The sequence below is a fragment of the Dendropsophus ebraccatus genome, chromosome 13 (genome assembly GCF_027789765.1).
Source record: "Dendropsophus ebraccatus isolate aDenEbr1 chromosome 13, aDenEbr1.pat, whole genome shotgun sequence".
Classification (NCBI taxonomy): Eukaryota; Metazoa; Chordata; class Amphibia; order Anura; family Hylidae; genus Dendropsophus; species Dendropsophus ebraccatus.
This window is the reverse complement of record NC_091466.1, coordinates 3,654,101-3,672,635: the sequence shown is the minus strand read 5'-3', so window position 1 is coordinate 3,672,635 and position 18,535 is coordinate 3,654,101. Positions and strand designations below refer to the sequence as shown.

At 55.3% G+C, this 18,535-nt stretch overlaps 2 protein-coding genes across 3 annotated transcripts in view; one reads left to right on the top strand and one right to left on the bottom strand.

Moving 5' to 3' along the window:
• The window catches only part of ZNF687 (zinc finger protein 687), a 49,253-nt gene extending 49,092 nt beyond the window's left edge, over nt 1–161 (bottom strand). For both annotated transcript variants that reach the window (XM_069951429.1, XM_069951430.1), the window contains exon 1: nt 4–161. The gene's annotated coding sequence lies outside the window, so the exon portion shown is untranslated. The remainder of the gene's footprint in view (nt 1–3) is intronic.
• A 303-nt stretch (nt 162–464) lies between these two features.
• LOC138771291 (uncharacterized) lies at nt 465–16,004 on the top strand. The gene is made up of 6 exons (XM_069950901.1): nt 465–604; nt 9,087–9,236; nt 10,622–10,747; nt 10,827–10,937; nt 14,306–14,423; nt 15,681–16,004. The coding sequence occupies exons 1-6, from the start codon at nt 524–526 to the stop codon at nt 15,713–15,715; spliced, it is 621 nt and encodes a 206-aa protein (XP_069807002.1). The 5' UTR covers nt 465–523; the 3' UTR covers nt 15,716–16,004.
• The last annotated feature ends 2,531 nt before the right edge of the window (nt 16,005–18,535 follow it).

Below are 18,535 nucleotides of genomic sequence, written 5' to 3'. Positions count from 1 at the left end.
TACCTGGGTCTCTCTGGTTGCTTCTGACAGAGTACCGCCCTCCAGCCCAGGTCCCGGCGACGCCGCTGCGGGAGAGAGCCGAGCGCCAGGCCCTGCGACCGCTTCCTGCTTCTCCGAGCTCCAGCCACCACACACCGCCTCCCAGCAGCCGCTCCGGTCACTCCGCTGCGCTATTGGCTGATTCTCTTGTCAGTCAGATATCGGACCGCCTCCAGTATTCGCATTCTGCAATTTCATTGGATCACATTCTGTCAGTCCTCTTGTTCCACCTACTGTTCTCGATTGGAAATTGCATCAGTCAGCCGAAACCTTGTTCCCGCCCATCGTTCTACCTTCTGATTGGACGGATTCTGCTATCGTTATCTACATTGGCTGAACTTCAAGTCACTCTTATTTTCGCCCTACCTTAAATCAACCACGTGATCTAGATACTTTTTTTTCTCGTTTATAAACTTTATTGATAGCAAAGTAGTGTGGACAGCGACAGGTTGAGTCCAGGGACATTGTTATGGGATGAAGCGTGATGGGGCCCCGGGCCCCCAGTAACAGACGCCATGAAGTCTGTCACCTCCCGCCCTCTGAGGCTGGCGGGAGGGAAGTCACGGTATACAAACCAGAGCGGGTGGGGTAGCAGGGCTGACATACCCGCACCTACACAAATGGAGGGGCCCCGCGGGTCAGCAGTATATATAATGTGCTCCCCCTGGTGGTCAGCAGTATATATAATGTGCTCCCCCTGGTGGTCAGGTGTATATACAGTGTGCTCCCCCTGGTGGTCAGCAGTATATACAGTGTGCTCCCCCTGGTGGTCAGCAGTATATACAGTGTGCTCCCCCTGGTGGTCAGCAGTATATACAGTGTGCTCCCTGGTGGTCAGCAGTATATACAGTGTGCTCCCCCTGGTGGTCAGCAGTATATACAGTGTGTGCTCCCCCTGGTGGTCAGCAGTATATACAGTGTGTGCTCCCCCTGGTGGTCAGCAGTATATACAGTGTGTGCTCCCCCTGGTGGTCAGCAGTATATACAGTGTGTGCTCCCCCTGGTGGTCAGCAGTATATACAGTGTGCTCCCCCTGGTGGTCAGCAGTATATACAGTGTGCTCCCCCTGGTGGTCAGCAGTATATACAGTGTGCTCCCCCTGGTGGTCAGCAGTATATACAGTGTGTGCTCCCCCTGGTGGTCAGCAGTATACACAGTGTGTGCTCCCCCTAGTGGTCAGCAGTATATACAGTGTGCTCCCTGGTGGTCAGCAGTATATACAGTGTGCTCCCCCTGGTGGTCAGCAGTATATACAGTGTGTGCTCCCCCTGGTGGTCAGCAGTATATACAGTGTGTGCTCCCCCTGGTGGTCAGCAGTATATACAGTGTGTGCTCCCCCTGGTGGTCAGCAGTATATACAGTGTGTGCTCCCCCTGGTGGTCAGCAGTATATACAGTGTGCTCCCCCTGGTGGTCAGCAGTATATACAGTGTGCTCCCCCTGGTGGTCAGGTGTATATACAGTGTGCTCCCCCTGGTGGTCAGCAGTATATACAGTGTGCTCCCCCTGGTGGTCAGCAGTATATACAGTGTGCTCCCCCTGGTGGTCAGCAGTATATACAGTGTGTGCTCCCCCTGGTGGTCAGCAGTATATACAGTGTGCTCCCTGGTGGTCAGCAGTATATACAGTGTGCTCCCCCTGGTGGTCAGCAGTATATACAGTGTGCTCCCCCTGGTGGTTAGCAGTATATACAGTGTGCTCCCCCTGGTGGTCAGCAGTATATACAGTGTGCTCCCCCTGGTGGTCAGCAGTATATACAGTGTGCTCCCCCTGGTGGTCAGCAGTATATACAGTGTGCTCCCTGGTGGTCAGCAGTATATACAGTGTGCTCCTCCTGGTGGTCAGGTGTATATACAGTGTGTGCTCCCCCTGGTGGTCAGCAGTATATACAGTGTGCTCCCCCTAGTGGTCAGCAGTATATACAGTGTGCTCCCCATGGTGGTCAGCAGTATATACAGTGTGTGCTCCCCCTGGTGGTCAGCAGTATATACAGTGTGCTCCCCCTAGTGGTCAGCAGTATATACAGTGTGTGCTTCCCCTGGTGGTCAGCAGTATATACAGTGTGCTCCCCCTAGTGGTCAGCAGTATATACAGTGTGTGCTTCCCCTGGTGGTCAGCAGTATATACAGTGTGCTCCCCCTAGTGGTCAGCAGTATATACAGTGTGTGCTTCCCCTGGTGGTCAGCAGTATATACAGTGTGCTCCCCCTGGTGGTCAGCAGTATATACAGTGTGCTCCCCCTGGTGGTCAGCAGTATATACAGTGTGCTCCCCCTGGTGGTCAGCAGTATATACAGTGTGCTCCCCCTGGTGGTCAGCAGTATATACAGTGTGCTCCCTGGTGGTCAGCAGTATATACAGTGTGCTCCCTGGTGGTCAGCAGTATATACAGTGTGCTCCCTGGTGGTCAGCAGTATATACAGTGTGCTCCCCCTGGTGGTCAGCAGTATATACAGTGTGCTCCCCCTGGTGGTCAGGTGTATATACAGTGTGCTCCCTGGTGGTCAGCAGTATATACAGTGTGCTCCCCCTGGTGGTCAGCAGTATATACAGTGTGCTCCCTGGTGGTCAGCAGTATATACAGTGTGCTCCCCCTGGTGGTCAGCAGTATATACAGTGTGTGCTCCCCCTGGTGGTCAGCAGTATATACAGTGTGTGCTCCCCCTGGTGGTCAGCAGTATATGCAGTGTGCTCCCCCTGGTGGTCAGCAGTATATATAATGTGCTCCCCCTGGTGGTCAGCAGTATATACAGTGTGCTCCCCCTGGTGGTCAGCAGTATATACAGTGTGCTCCCTGGTGGTCAGGAGTATATACAGTGTGCTCCCTGGTGGTCAGCAGTATATACAGTGTGCTCCCCCTAGTGGTCAGCAGTATATACAGTGTGCTCCCTGGTGGTCAGGAGTATATACAGTGTGCTCCCTGGTGGTCAGCAGTATATACAGTGTGCTCCCCCTGGTGGTCAGCAGTATATACAGTGTGCTCCCCCTGGTGGTCAGCAGTATATACAGTGTGCTCCCCCTGGTGGTCAGCAGTATATACAGTGTGCTCCCCCTGGTGGTCAGCAGTATATACAGTGTGCTCCCCCTGGTGGTCAGCAGTATATACAGTGTGTGCTCCCCCTGGTGGTCAGCAGTATATACAGTGTGCTCCCCCTAGTGGTCAGCAGTATATACAGTGTGCCCCCTGGTGGTCAGCAGTATATACAGTGTGCTCCCCCTGGTGGTCAGCAGTATATACAGTGTGCTCCCCCTGGTGGTCAGCAGTATATACAGTGTGTGCTCCCCCTGGTGGTCAGCAGTATATACAGTGTGCTCCCCCTGGTGGTCAGCAGTATATACAGTGTGCTCCCCCTGGTGGTCAGCAGTATATACAGTGTACTCCCCCTAGTGGTCAGCAGTATATACAGTGTGCTCCCCCTGGTGGTCAGCAGTATATACACTGTGTGCTCCCCCTGGTGGTCAGCAGTATATACAGTGTGCTCCCTGGTGGTCAGCAGTATATACAGTGTGCTCCCCCTGGTGGTCAGCAGTATATACAGTGTGCTCCCCCTGGTGGTCAGCAGTATATACAGTGTGCTCCCCCTGGTGGTCAGCAGTATATACAGTGTGTGCTCCCCCTGGTGGTCAGCAGTATATACAGTGTGCTCCCCCTGGTGGTCAGCAGTATATACAGTGTGTGCTCCCCCTGGTGGTCAGCAGTATATACAGTGTGCTCCCCCTGGTGGTCAGCAGTATATACAGTGTGCTCCCCCTGGTGGTCAGCAGTATATACAGTGTGCTCCCCCTGGTGGTCAGCAGTATATACAGTGTGCCCCCTGGTGGTCAGCAGTATATACAGTGTGCTCCCCCTGGTGGTCAGCAGTATATACAGTGTGCTCCCCCTGGTGGTCAGCAGTATATACAGTGTGTGCTTCCCCTGGTGGTCAGCAGTATATACAGTGTGCTCCCCCTGGTGGTCAGCAGTATATACAGTGTGTGCTCCCCCTGGTGGTCAGCAGTATATACAGTGTGTTCCCTGGTGGTCAGCAGTATATACAGTGTGCTCCCCCTGGTGGTCAGCAGTATATACAGTGTGTGCTCCCTGGTGGTCAGCAGTATATACAGTGTGTGCTCCCCCTGGTGGTCAGCAGTATATACAGTGTGCTCCCCCTGGTGGTCAGCAGTATATACAGTGTGCTCCCCCTGGTGGTCAGCAGTATATACAGTGTGCTCCCGCTGGTGGTCAGCAGTATATACAGTGTGCTCCCCCTGGTGGTCAGCAGTATATACAGTGTGCTCCCCCTGGTGGTCAGCAGTATATACAGTGTACTCCCCCTAGTGGTCAGCAGTATATACAGTGTGCTCCCCCTGGTGGTCAGCAGTATATACAGTGTGCTCCCCCTGGTGGTCAGCAGTATATACACTGTGTGCTCCCCCTGGTGGTCAGCAGTATATACAGTGTGCTCCCCCTGGTGGTCAGCAGTATATACAGTGTGCTCCCCCTGGTGGTCAGCAGTATATACAGTGTGCTCCCTGGTGGTCAGGAGTATATACAGTGTGCTCCCTGGTGGTCAGCAGTATATACAGTGTGCTCCCCCTAGTGGTCAGCAGTATATACAGTGTGCTCCCTGGTGGTCAGGAGTATATACAGTGTGCTCCCTGGTGGTCAGCAGTATATACAGTGTGCTCCCCCTGGTGGTCAGCAGTATATACAGTGTGCTCCCCCTGGTGGTCAGCAGTATATACAGTGTGCTCCCCCTGGTGGTCAGCAGTATATACAGTGTGCTCCCTGGTGGTCAGCAGTATATACAGTGTGCTCCCCCTAGTGGTCAGCATTATATACAGTGTGCTCCCTGGTGGTCAGCAGTATATACAGTGTGCTCCCCCTAGTGGTCAGCAGTATATACAGTGTGCTCCCCCTGGTGGTCAGGTGTATATACAGTGTACTCCCCCTAGTGGTCAGCAGTATATGCAGTGTGTGCTCCCCCTGGTGGTCAGCAGTATATACAGTGTGCTCCCCCTGGTGGTCAGCAGTATATACAGTGTGCTCCCCCTGGTGGTCAGCAGTATATACAGTGTGCCCCCTGGTGGTCAGCAGTATATACAGTGTGCTCCCCCTGGTGGTCAGCAGTATATACAGTGTGCTCCCCCTGGTGGTCAGCAGTATATACAGTGTGTGCTCCCCCTGGTGGTCAGCAGTATATACAGTGTGCTCCCTGGTGGTCAGCAATATATACAGTGTGCTCCCCCTGGTGGTCAGCAGTATATACAGTGTGCTCCCCCTGGTGGTCAGCAGTATATACAGTGTGCTCCCCCTGGTGGTCAGCAGTATATACAGTGTGTGCTCCCCCTGGTGGTCAGCAGTATATACAGTGTGTGCTCCCCCTGGTGGTCAGCAGTATATACAGTGTGCCCCCTGGTGGTCAGCAGTATATACAGTGTGCTCCCTGGTGGTCAGCAGTATATACAGTGTGCTCCCCCTGGTGGTCAGCAGTATATACAGTGTGCTCCCCCTGGTGGTCAGCAGTATATACAGTGTGCTCCCTGGTGGTCAGCAGTATATACAGTGTGTGCTCCCCCTGGTGGTCAGCAGTATATACAGTGTGCTCCCTGGTGGTCAGCAGTATATACAGTGTGTGCTCCCCCTGGTTGTCAGGTGTATATGCAGTGTGTTCCCTGGTGATTAGCAGTATATACAGTGTGCTCCCCCTGGTGGTCAGGTGTATATGCAGTGTGCTCCCTGGTGGTCAGGTGTATATACAGTGTTCTCCCTGGTGGTCAGGTGTATATGCAGTGTGTTCCCTTGTGGTCAGGTGTATATACAGTGTGTGCTCCTTGGTGGTCAGGTGTATATGCAGTGTGTTCCCTTGTGGTCAGGTGTATATACAGTGTGTGCTCCTTGGTGGTCAGCAGTATATACAGTGTGCTCCCCCTAGTGGTCAGCAGTATATACAGTGTGCTCCCCCTGGTGGTCAGGTGTATATACAGTGTACTCCCCCTAGTGGTCAGCAGTATATACAGTGTGCTCCCCCTGGTGGTCAGCAGTATATACAGTGTGCTCCCTGGTGGTCAGCAGTATATACAGTGTGCTCCCCCTGGTGGTCAGGTGTATATACAGTGTGCTCCCTGGTGGTCAGCAGTATATACAGTGTGTGCTCCCCCTGGTGGTCAGCAGTATATACAGTGTGCTCCCTGGTGGTCAGCAGTATATACAGTGTGCTCCCTGGTGGTCAGGTGTATATGCAGTGTGTTCCCTGGTGGTCAGGTGTATATACAGTGTTCTCCCTGGTGGTCAGGTGTATATGCAGTGTGTTCCCTTGTGGTCAGGTGTATATACAGTGTGTGCTCCTTGGTGGTCAGGTGTATATGCAGTGTGTTCCCTTGTGGTCAGGTGTATATACAGTGTGTGCTCCTTGGTGGTCAGGTGTATATGCAGTGTGTTCCCTTGTGGTCAGGTGTATATACAGTGTGTGCTCCCTAGTGGTCAGCAGTATATACAGTGTGTGCTCCCCCTGGTGGTCAGCACTATATGCAGTGTGCTCCCTGGTGGTCAGCAGTATATACAGTGTGTGCTCCCTGGTGGTCAGCAGTATATACAGTGTGTGCTCCCCCTGGTGGTCAGCACTATATGCAGTGTGCTCCCTGGTGGTCAGCAGTATATACAGTGTGCTCCCTGGTGGTCAGCAGTATATACAGTGTGCTCCCTGGTGGTCAGCAGTATATACAGTGTGCTCCCCCTAGTGGTCAGCAGTATATACAGTGTGCTCCCCCTAGTGGTCAGCAGTATATACAGTGTGTGCTCCCCCTAGTGGTCAGCAGTATATACAGTGTGCCCCCTGGTGGTCAGCAGTATATACAGTGTGCTCCCCCTGGTGGTCTGGTGTATATACAGTGTGTTCCCTGGTGGTCAGGTGTATATGCAGTGTGTTCCCTGGTGGTTAGCAGTATGTACGGTGTGCTCCCTGGTGGTCAGGTGTATATGCAGTGTGCTCCCTGGTGGTCAGGTGTATATGCAGTGTGTTCCCTGGTGGTTAGCAGTATATACAGTGTGCTCCCTGGTGGTCAGGTGTATATGCAGTGTGTTCCCTGGTGGTTAGCAGTATGTACGGTGTGCTCCCTGGTGGTCAGCAGTATATACAGTGTGCTCCCTGGTGGTCAGGTGTATATGCAGTGTGCTCCCTGGTGGTCAGGTGTATATGCAGTGTGTTCCCTGGTGGTTAGCAGTATATACAGTGTGCTCCCTGGTGGTCAGGTGTATATGCAGTGTGTTCCCTGGTGGTCAGGTGTATATGCAGTGTGTTCCCTGGTGGTTAGCAGTATATACAGTGTGCTCCCTGGTGGTCAGGTGTATATGCAGTGTGTTCCCTGGTGGTTAGCAGTATATACAGTGTGCTCCCTGGTGGTCAGGTGTTAATGCAGTGTGCTCCCTGGTGGTTAGCAGTATATGCAGTGTGCTCTCTGGTGGTCAGGTGCATATGCAGTGTGTTCCCTGGTGGTTAGCAGTATATACAGTGTGCTCCCTGGTGGTCAGGTGTATATGCAGTGTGTTCCCTGGTGGTCAGCAGTATATACAGTGTGTGCTCCCTGGTGGTTAGCAGTATATACAGTGTGCTCCCTGGTGGTCAGGTGTATATGCAGTGTGCTCCCTGGTGGTCAGGTGTATATGCAGTGTGCTCCCTGGTGGTCAGCAGTATATACAGTGTGCTCCCTGGTGGTCAGGTGTATATGCAGTGTGCTCCCCCTGGTGGTCAGGTGTATATGCAGTGTGTTCCCTGGTGGTCAGGTGTATATGCAGTGTGTGCTCCCTGGTGGTCAGGTGTATATGCAGTGTGTTCCCTGGTGGTCAGCAGTATATACAGTGTGTGCTCCCTGGTGGTTAGCAGTATATACAGTGTGCTCCCTGGTGGTCAGGTGTATATACAGTGTGCTCCCTGGTGGTCAGGTGTATATGCAGTGTGTTCCCTGGTGGTTAGCAGTATATACAGTGTGCTCCCTGGTGGTCAGGTGTATATGCAGTGTGCTCCCTGGTGGTCAGCAGTATATACAGTGTGTGCTCCCCCTGGTGGTCAGCAGTATATACAGTGTGCTCCCCCTGGTGGTCAGCAGTATATACAGTGTGCTCCCCCTGGTGGTCAGCAGTATATACAGTGTGCCCCCTGGTGGTCAGGTGTATATACAGTGTGTTCCCTGGTGGTCAGCAGTATATACAGTGTGCTCCCCCTGGTGGTCAGCAGTATATACAGTGTGCTCCCCCTGGTGGTCAGCAGTATATACAGTGTGCCCCCTGGTGGTCAGGTGTATATACAGTGTGTTCCCTGGTGGTCAGCAGTATATGCAGTGTGCTCCCTGATGGTCAGGTGTATATGCAGTGTGCTCCCTGGTGGTCAGGTGTATATACAGTGTGCTCCCCCTGGTGGTCAGCAGTATATACAGTGTGTTCCCTGGTGGTTAGCAGTATGTATGGTTTGTTTCCGGGGGGGGGGGGGGGGGGCACCACGATTGTTCTGGGCCCAGGAGCTGACACTCCATCCCTGCACCCAGGAGAGGACAGTGGCCGCCATTCATCCTGCTGGAACAGAGGCGTCCTGTGTGAGGGGGCGGGGGGGCCCAGGGGGTCCGGGGGGCTCAGGTATCCGCATCCTGGCAGGACCAGACACACTATTGTCTTCCCCAGGAACATTATCCGGGGGAGGGGGAGGGGTCCCAGTACAGCAGGACTGACTAGAGGGACCCCTCCCCCGCACCTGGGCACCTGCATCTGATTGGTCGGTCAGGTGGGGTGGTAACGATCCGTATATAACTCTCACTCTGGATCTGCCGCTCTCATACTCCACCATGTCCTCCGAGGAGAAGACCCCAGATTCCTGGCCCCCCAGATTCCAGCTGAAGACCCCCCCTTATGTGAGTGTATTATAGGGCCAGTCATGTGACTGCAGGGTATATAATGTATAGCTCAGGCCACACCCCTGAGGGGATGCTATAGGATGGGACATGTGACTACCACCCCCACCATCTCCTGACCCGCCCCCGAGGAGCCTCCATGCAGTCACTTCCGCTTTGTTTTTTCCAGACATTCCCGGTTGGGCTGGAGCTCCCGGCTCCCCCTCCCCCCTCAGGCCGGAAACTTCTAATCATGACCATCGGGGCCGTGACTACCCTGGCGATCAGCGTCCTGGGGGTCCTGCTGGCGACTTACCTGGGGAGGGTCCACTGCAGCCAGGTGAGTCACAGTGCTAGCACATCATATATTATCCTCCAGAGCTGCACTCACTATTCTGCTGTTACATCCTGAGACAGAGTTTAAGAGCAGAATAGTGAGTGCAGCTCTGGAGGATGAGACATGATGTAACAGCAGAACAGTGAGTGTAGCTCTGGGGGATGAGACATAACAGCAGAATAGTGAGTGCAGCTCTGGGGGATGAGACAGGATGTAACAGCAGAATAGTGAGTGTAGCTCTGGAGGATGAGTCCTGATGTAACAGCAGAATAGTGAGTGCAGCTCTGGAGGATGAGACATGATGTAACAGCAGAATAGTGAGTGTAGCTCTGGAGGATGAGTCCTGATGTAACAGCAGAATAGTGAGTGCAGCTCTGGAGGATGAGTCCTGATGTAACAGCAGAATAGTGAGTGCAGCTCTGGAGGATGAGACATGATGTAACAGCAGAATAGTGAGTGCAGCTCTGGAGGATGAGTCCTGATGTAACAGCAGAATAGTGAGTGCAGCTCTGGAGGATGAGACATGATGTAACAGCAGAATAGTGAGTGCAGCTCTGGAGGATGAGACAGGATGTAACAGCAGAATAGTGAGTGCAGCTCTGGAGGATGAGACATAACAGCAGAATAGTGAGTGCAGCTCTGGAGGATGAGACATGATGTAACAGCAGAATAGTGAGTGCAGCTCTGGAGGATGAGACAGGATGTAACAGCAGAATAGTGAGTGCAGCTCTGGAGGATGAGACAGGATGTAACAGCAGAATAGTGAGTGCAGCTCTGGGGGATGAGACCCGATGTAACAGCAGAATAGTGAGTGCAGCTCTGGAGGATGAGACATAACAGCAGAATAGTGAGTGCAGCTCTGGAGGATAAGACATGATGTAACAGCAGAATAGTGAGTGCAACTCTGGAGGATGAGACATGATGTAACAGCAGAATAGTGAGTGCAGCTCTGGAGGATGAGACATGATGTAACAGCAGAATAGTGAGTGCAGCTCTGGAGGATGAGACATAACAGCAGAATAGTGAGTGCAGCTCTGGAGGATAAGACATGATGTAACAGCAGAATAGTGAGTGCAGCTCTGGAGGATGAGACATGATGTAACAGCAGAATAGTGAGTGCAACTCTGGAGGATGAGACATGATGTAACAGCAGAATAGTGAGTGCAGCTCTGGAGGATGAGACATAACAGCAGAATAGTGAGTGCAGCTCTGGAGGATGAGACATGATGTAACAGCAGAGTAGTGAGTGCAGCTCTGGAGGATGAGACATGATGTAACAGCAGAATAGTGAGTGCAGCTCTGGAGGATAAGACATAACAGCAGAGTAGTGAGTGCAGCTCTGGGGGATGAGAGCTGATGTAGTTCTGTGGCTGCTGTTGCCCCCGCAGAGAGACCCCTCCTCCGGCTATCTGCCCCCCCAGCTGACTGTGCAGAATGAGGCCTCCCTCCTGTTGGCGGTCAGCGAGCTCAGCGATCAGGGGACGGTGCCCGGAATCACCTGTGACCTCAAAAATGTGAGTGTGGGGGAGGGGGGGAATGTCTGGTGCCCGATGTTATTATGGGGTCACTCACCCGCCCCCCGTATCCCCCCAGCACCTGATGGTTTACCATGGTCAGCCGGAGGGGTGTGTGGCCCGGAGGATGGAAGCCGCCGACAGCCTGCCCTCCTGCCAGGAGCTGGAGACTTACTTCCAGGCTGTGCTGGTACGTATCACTACTCCTCCCATCATCCATCAGCCTCCACTCACTACTCCTCCCATCATCCATCAGCCTCCACTCACTACTCCTCCCATCAGCCTCCACTCACTACTCCTCCCATCATCCATCAGCCTCCACTCACTACTCCTCCCATCATCCATCAGCCTCCACTCACTACTCCTCCCATCAGCCTCCACTCACTACTCCTCCCATCAGCCTCCACTCACTACTCCTCCCATCATCCATCAGCCTCCACTCACTACTCCTCCCATCTCCCATCAGCCTCCACTCACTACTCCTCCGATCAGCCTCCACTCACACTCACTACTCCTCCCATCATCCATCAGCCTCCGCTCACTACTCCTCCCATCATCCATCAGCATCCACTCACTACTCCTCCCATCATCCATCAGCCTCCACTCACTACTCCTCCCATCATCCATCAGCCTCCACTCACTACTCCTCCCATCAGCCTCCACTCACTACTCCTCCCATCATCCATCAGCCTCCACTCACTACTACTCCCATCAGCCTCCACTCACTACTCCTCCCATCATCCATCAGCCTCCACTCACTACTCCTCCCATCATCCATCAGCCTCCACTCACTACTCCTCCCATCATCCATCAGCCTCCACTCACTACTCCTCCCATCAGCCTCCACTCACTACTCCTCCCATCAGCCTCCGCTCACTACTCCTCCCATCATCCATCAGCCTCCGCTCACTACTCCTCCCATCATCCATCAGCCTCCACTCACTACTCCTCCCATCATCCATCAGCCTCCACTCACTACTCCTCCCATCATCCATCAGCCTCCACTCACTACTCCTCCCATCAGCCTCCACTCACTACTCCTCCCATCAGCCTCCGCTCACTACTCCTCCCATCATCCATCAGCCTCCACTCACTACTCCTCCCATCAGCCTCCACTCACTACTCCTCCCATCATCCATCAGCCTCCGCTCACTACTCCTCCCATCATCCATCAGCCTCCACTCACTACTCCTCCCATCATCCATCAGCCTCCGCTCACTACTCCTCCCATCATCCATCAGCCTCCACTCACTACTACTCCCATCATCCATCAGCCTCCACTCACTACTCCTCCCATCATCCATCAGCCTCCGCTCACTACTCCTCCCATCATCCATCAGCATCCACTCACTACTCCTCCCATCATCCATCAGCCTCCGCTCACTACTCCTCCCATCATCCATCAGCATCCACTCACTACTCCTCCCATCATCCATCAGCCTCCGCTCACTACTCCTCCCATCAGCCTCCACTCACTACTCCTCCCATCATCCATCAGCCTCCACTCACTACTACTCCCATCATCCATCAGCCTCCGCTCACTACTCCTCCCATCATCCATCAGCCTCCACTCACTACTCCTCCCATCATCCATCAGCCTCCACTCACTACTCCTCCCATCAGCCTCCACTCACTACTCCTCCCATCATCCATCAGCCTCCGCTCACTACTCCTCCCATCATCCATCAGCCTCCGCTCACTTCTCCTCCCATCATCCATCAGCATCCACTCACTACTCCTCCCATCAGCCTCCACTCACTACTCCTCCCATCATCCATCAGCCTCCGCTCACTACTCCTCCCATCAGCCTCCACTCACTACTCCTCCCATCATCCATCAGCCTCCACTCACTACTACTCCCATCATCCATCAGCCTCCACTCACTACTCCTCCCATCATCCATCAGCCTCCGCTCACTACTCCTCCCATCATCCATCAGCCTCCGCTCACTACTCCTCCCATCAGCCTCCATTCACTACTCCTCCCATCATCCATCAGCCTCCGCTCACTACTCCTCCCATCATCCATCAGCCTCCGCTCACTACTCCTCCCATCATCCATCAGCCTCCACTCACTACTCCTCCCATCATCCATCAGCCTCCACTCACTACTCCTCCCATCAGCCTCCACTCACTACTCCTCCCATCAGCCTCCACTCACTACTCCTCCCATCAGCCTCCACTCACTACTCCTCCCATCATCCATCAGCCTCCACTCACTACTCCTCCCATCATCCATCAGCCTCCACTCACTACTCCTCCCATCAGCCTCCACTCACTACTCCTCCCATCAGCCTCCACTCACTACTCCTCCCATCAGCCTCCACTCACTACTCCTCCCATCATCCATCAGCCTCCGCTCACTACTCCTCCCATCATCCATCAGCCTCCACTCACTACTCCTCCCATCAGCCTCCACTCACTACTCCTCCCATCATCCATCAGCCTCCGCTGACTACTCCTCCCATCATCCATCAGCCTCCGCTCACTACTCCTCCCATCATCCATCAGCCTCCACTCACTACTCCTCCCATCAGCCTCCACTCACTACTCCTCCCCTCATCCATCAGCCTCCGCTGACTACTCCTCCCATCATCCATCAGCCTCCACTCACTACTCCTCCCATCATCCATCAGCCTCCACTCACTACTCCTCCCATCATCCATCAGCCTCCGCTCACTACTCCTCCCATCATCCATCAGCCTCCACTCACTACTCCTCCCATCAGCCTCCACTCACTACTCCTCCCATCATCCATCAGCCTCCGCTCACTACTCCTCCCATCATCCATCAGCCTCCACTCACTACTCCTCCCATCATCCATCAGCCTCCACTCACTACTCCTCCCATCAGCCTCCACTCACTACTCCTCCCATCATCCATCAGCCTCCACTCACTACTCCTCCCATCAGCCTCCACTCACTACTCCTCCCATCATCCATCAGCCTCCGCTGACTACTCCTCCCATCATCCATCAGCCTCCACTCACTACTCCTCCCATCATCCATCAGCCTCCACTCACTACTCCTCCCATCAGCCTCCACTCACTACTCCTCCCATCATCCATCAGCCTCCGCTGACTACTCCTCCCATCATCCATCAGCCTCCACTCACTACTCCTCCCATCATCCATCAGCCTCCACTCACTACTCCTCCCATCAGCCTCCACTCACTACTCCTCCCATCAGCCTCCACTCACTACTCCTCCCATCAGCCTCCACTCACTACTCCTCCCATCAGCCTCCACTCACTACTCCTCCCATCATCCATCAGCCTCCACTCACTACTCCTCCCATCATCCATCAGCCTCCACTCACTACTCCTCCCATCAGCCTCCAATCACTACTCCTCCCATCATCCATCAGCCTCCACTCACTACTCCTCCCATCATCCATCAGCCTCCACTCACTACTCCTCCCATCAGCCTCCACTCACTACTCCTCCCATCATCCATCAGCCTCCACTCACTACTCCTCCCATCATCCATCAGCCTCCACTCACTACTCCTCCCATCAGCCTCCACTCACTACTCCTCCCATCATCCTCTTCTCCCCCACAGAGGAATGTCACGCTGGGGCTGTCGCTGGATGTGCAGGTGGTCGGGGTTGGATCATTAGGAAGCCTGGTCACCCTGCTGTGTAACAACAAGCCCACCTACCTGCTGAGCCCCCCGCCAGGTGAGCCTCATCAGCCTGCTCTAAAGCTATGGGGCGGAGGGTAGGTCCCCCCTAGGGTGAGGGGGCGGAGTGTAAGTCCCCCACTAGGGTGAGGGGGCGGAGTGTAGGTCCCCCACTAGGGTGAGGGGGCGGAGTGTAGGTCCCCCACTAGGGTGAGGGGGCGGAGTGTAGGTCCCCCACTAGGGTGAGGGGGCGGAGTGTAGGTCCCCCTTAGGAGGAGGGGGTGGAGTGTAGGCGGTGTGTGGGCGGAGTATAAGTCGCCCCCGAGGGTGAGGGGGCGCAAAGTGTAGGTGCCCCCGAGGGTGAGGGGGCAGAGTGTAGGTTCCCCCCCCCCCCCCCAGGGTGAGGGGGCAGAGTGTAGGTCCCCCCCCCCAGGGTGAAGGGGCAAAGTGTAGGTCCCCCCCTCCCCAGGGTGAAGGGGCAGAGTGTAGGTCCCCCCCCAGGGTGAGGGGGCAGAGTGTAGGTCCCCCCTCCCCAGGGTGAAGGGGCAGAGTGTAGGTCCCCCCCCCCCACCAGGGTGAGGGGGCAGAGTGTAGGTCCCCCCCCAGGGTGAGGGGGCAGAGTGTAGGTCCCCCCCCCCAGGGTGAGGGGGCAGAGTGTAGGTCCCCCCCCCCAGGGTGAGGGGGCAGAGTGTAGGTCCCCCCCCCCCCAGGGTGAGGGGGCAGAGTGTAGGTCCCCCCCCCCAGGGTGAGGGGGCAGAGTGTAGGTCCCCCCCCCCCCAGGGTGAGGGGGCAGAGTGTAGGTCCCCCCCCCCCCCCCAGGGTGAGGGGGCAGAGTGTAGGTCCCCCCCCCCCAGGGTGAGGGGGCAGAGTGTAGGTCCCCCCCCCCCCCCCAGGGTGAGGGGGCAGAGTGTAGGTCCCCCCCCCCAGGGTGAGGGGGCGGAGTGTAGGTATCCCCCCCCCAGGGTGAGGGGGCGGAGTGTAGGTATTCCCCCTCCCCAGGGTGAGGGGGCGGAGTATAGGTATCCCCCCCCTTAGGAGGAGGGGGCGGGGTGTAGGTCCCCCTTAGGAGGAGGGGGCGGGGTGTAGGTCCCCCTTAGGAGGAGGGGGCGGGGTGTAGGTCCCCCTTAGGAGGAGGGGGCGGGGTGTAGGTCCCCCTTAGGAGGAAGGGGCAGAGTGTAGGTCCCCCTTAGGAGGAAGGGGCGGAGTGTAGGTCCCCCCCAGGGCAGATCCCGGTAATGGACAGGCAGCAGGAAATTTGTGCTGCAGATGCAGTTCCTATTGTTATAGAGCGGTGTAACGTCTGCTGTTCCCACAGCTTCCAGCAGAGGGCGTCCCAGTCTGGCTTCCTGATGTCCCTGCACACAGAAGATCACAGACACCAGGAGATGGACCAGATTATACCCCCAACCCAGGATTATATGCCCCCCTCTGTGATTATACCCCCAACCCGGGATTATATACCCCCCTCTGTGATTATACCCCCATCATATACCCTCCTCTGTTATTATACCCCCAACCCGGAATTATATGCCCCCCTCTGTGATTATACCCCCATTATATAACCCCCAACCCGGGATTATATACCCCCCTCTGTGATTATACCCCCATCATATACCCTCCTCTGTTATTATACCCCCAACCCGGAATTATATACCCCCCTCTGTGATTATACCCCCAACCCGGGATTATATGCCCCCCTCTGTGATTATACCCCCATCATATACCCCCTCTGTGAATATACCCCCATCATATACCCCCTCTGTGATTATACCCCCATCATATACCCCCCTCTGATTATACCCCCATCATATACCCCCCTCTGTGATTATACCATCATATACCCTCCTCTGTGATTATACCCCCATCATATACCCCCCTCTGTGATTATACCCCCTTCATTGCAGTCTCCACTATGAAACACACTGGCTTTCAGCTGTTCCTGTAGTATAAGGTGTGATTATGTCATTATTTCAGTGAAGTCATTAAGGGGGCGGGGCTGTGACTACCAGCCTATATAACATGTCTGAGAGAAAGTTAGCAGGCAGCAATACATGAATAGGTGTAGTATAAGGTGTGTGACCTCTGAGAGGACACAGGAGATGTGGATGGAGTTCCCCTTTAAGGTCACAGGGGGTGCAGAAGATGTGGTTGTATATGTGACCCCCAATATGCCACATCGTGTTGTGTAGAGGATGCCATCAATCACAGGCTGGCTCCACCCCCCGTCCAAGCCACCAATAACATTCCTAATAAATGATTGCAAGCTCTATGGTCTCAGCGTGTGACGTGTGAGCAGAATGGTGACCGTGTAAGGGGCGGAGCCTGACAGTCTGTTATATATTTTCTCTTAAATAAAAACAGTTCAATCGTCCAGGGTCCTGCCCCATTCAGACGGTATCCAGGGTCCCTCCCCATTCAGCCGCTATCCACAGTCCTGCCCTGAGACGCCTAACACAGCCGGTATCCAGAGTCCTGCCCGTCCAATCCGGTATCCAGAGTCCTGCCCGTCCCAGCCGCTATCCAGAGTCCTGACCCTGGATGCGTAACACAGCCGGTATCCAGAGTCCTGCCCCGAGACGCCTAACACAGCCGGTATCCACAGTCCTGCCTGTCCCAGCCGGTATCCACAGTCCTGCCCTGAGACGCCTAACACAGCCGGTATCCAGAGTCCTGCCCGTCCAATCCGGTATCCAGGGTCCTGACCCTAGATGCGTAACACAGCCGGTATCCAGAGTCCTGCCCCAAGGCACCTAACACAGCCGGTATCCAGAGTCCTGCCCCAAGGCACCTAACACAGCCGGTATCCAGAGTCCTGCCCCGAGACGCCTAACACAGCCGGTATCCAGAGTCCTGCCCCAAGGCACCTAACACAGCCGGTATCCAGAGTCCTGCCCCGAGACGCCTAACACAGCCGGTATCCAGAGTCCTGCCCCAAGGCACCTAACACAGCCGGTATCCAGAGTCCTGCCCCGAGACGCCTAACACAGACGTTATCCAAAATCCTGCCTGTCCCAGCCGGTATCCACAGTCCTGCCTGTCCCAGCCGGTATCCAGAGTCCTGCCTGTCCCAGCCGGTATCCAGAGTCCTGCCCCGAGACGCCTAACACAGCCGGTATGAAGAGTCCTGCCTGTCCAAGCTGGTATCCACAGTCCTGCCCAAGGCACCTAACACAGCTGGTATCCAGGGTCCCGCCCCATTCCGCCAGTATCCAGAGTCCTGCCCGTCCCAGCCGCTATCCAGAGTCCTGCCCGTCCAATCCGATATCCAGGCTCCTGACCCTAGATGCGTAACACAGCCGGTATCCAGAGTCCTGCCCCAAGGCACCTAACACAGCCGGTATCCAGAGTCCTGCATGTCCCAGCCGGTATCCAGAGTCCTGCCCCAAAGCACCTAACACAGCCGGTATCCAGAGTCCTGCCCCGAGACGCCTAACACAGGCGGCATCCAGAGTCCTGCCTGTCCCAGCCGGCATCCAGAGTCCTGCCTGTCCCAGCCGGCATCCAGAGTCCTGCCTGTCCCAGCCGGCATCCAGAGTCCTGCCTGTCCCAGCCGGCATCCAGAGTCCTGCCTGTCCCAGCCGGTATCCAGAGTCCTGCCCCAAGGCACCTAACACAGCCGGTATCCAGAGTCCTGCCTGTCCCAGCCGGTATCCAGAGTCCTGCCTGTCCCAGCCGGTATCCAGAGTCCTGCCTGTCCCAGCCGGTATCCAGAGTCCTGCCTGTCCCAGCCGGTATCCAGAGTCCTGCCTGTCCCAGACGGTATCCACAGTCCTGCCTGTCCCAGACGGTATCCACAGTCCTGCCTGTCCCAGACGGTATCCACAGTCCTGCCCCAAGGCACCTAACACAGCGGGTATCCAGAGTCCTGCCCCGAGACGCCTAACACAGCCGGTATCCAGAGTCCTGCCTGTCCCAGCGGGTATGTAGAGTCCTGCCTGTCCCAGCTGGTATCCAGAGTCCTGCCCCAAGGCACCTAACACAGCTGCTATCCAGAGTCCTGCCCCGAGACGCCTAACACAGCCGGTATCCAGAGTCCTGCCTGTCCCAGCGGGTATGTAGAGTCCTGCCTGTCCCAGCTGGTATCCAGAGTCCTGCCCCAAGGCACCTAACACAGCCGGTATCCAGAGTCCTGCCTGTCCCAGACGGTATCCAGAGTCCTGCCTGTCCCAG

What these genes read in the sequence shown, in the direction of transcription:
- LOC138771291 (XM_069950901.1), top strand. Translation starts at nt 524, where the DNA reads ATGGGGCCCCGGGCCCCCAGTAACAGACGCCATGAAGTCTGTCACCTC. An exon ending in CTGGCGGGAGGGAAGTCACG is followed by an intron (nt 605 to 9,086) that starts GTATACAAACCA and finishes TGTTTTTTCCAG; the next exon opens with ACATTCCCGGTTGGGCTGGA. An exon ending in CTTACTTCCAGGCTGTGCTG is followed by an intron (nt 10,938 to 14,305) that starts GTACGTATCACT and finishes TCTCCCCCACAG; the next exon opens with AGGAATGTCACGCTGGGGCT.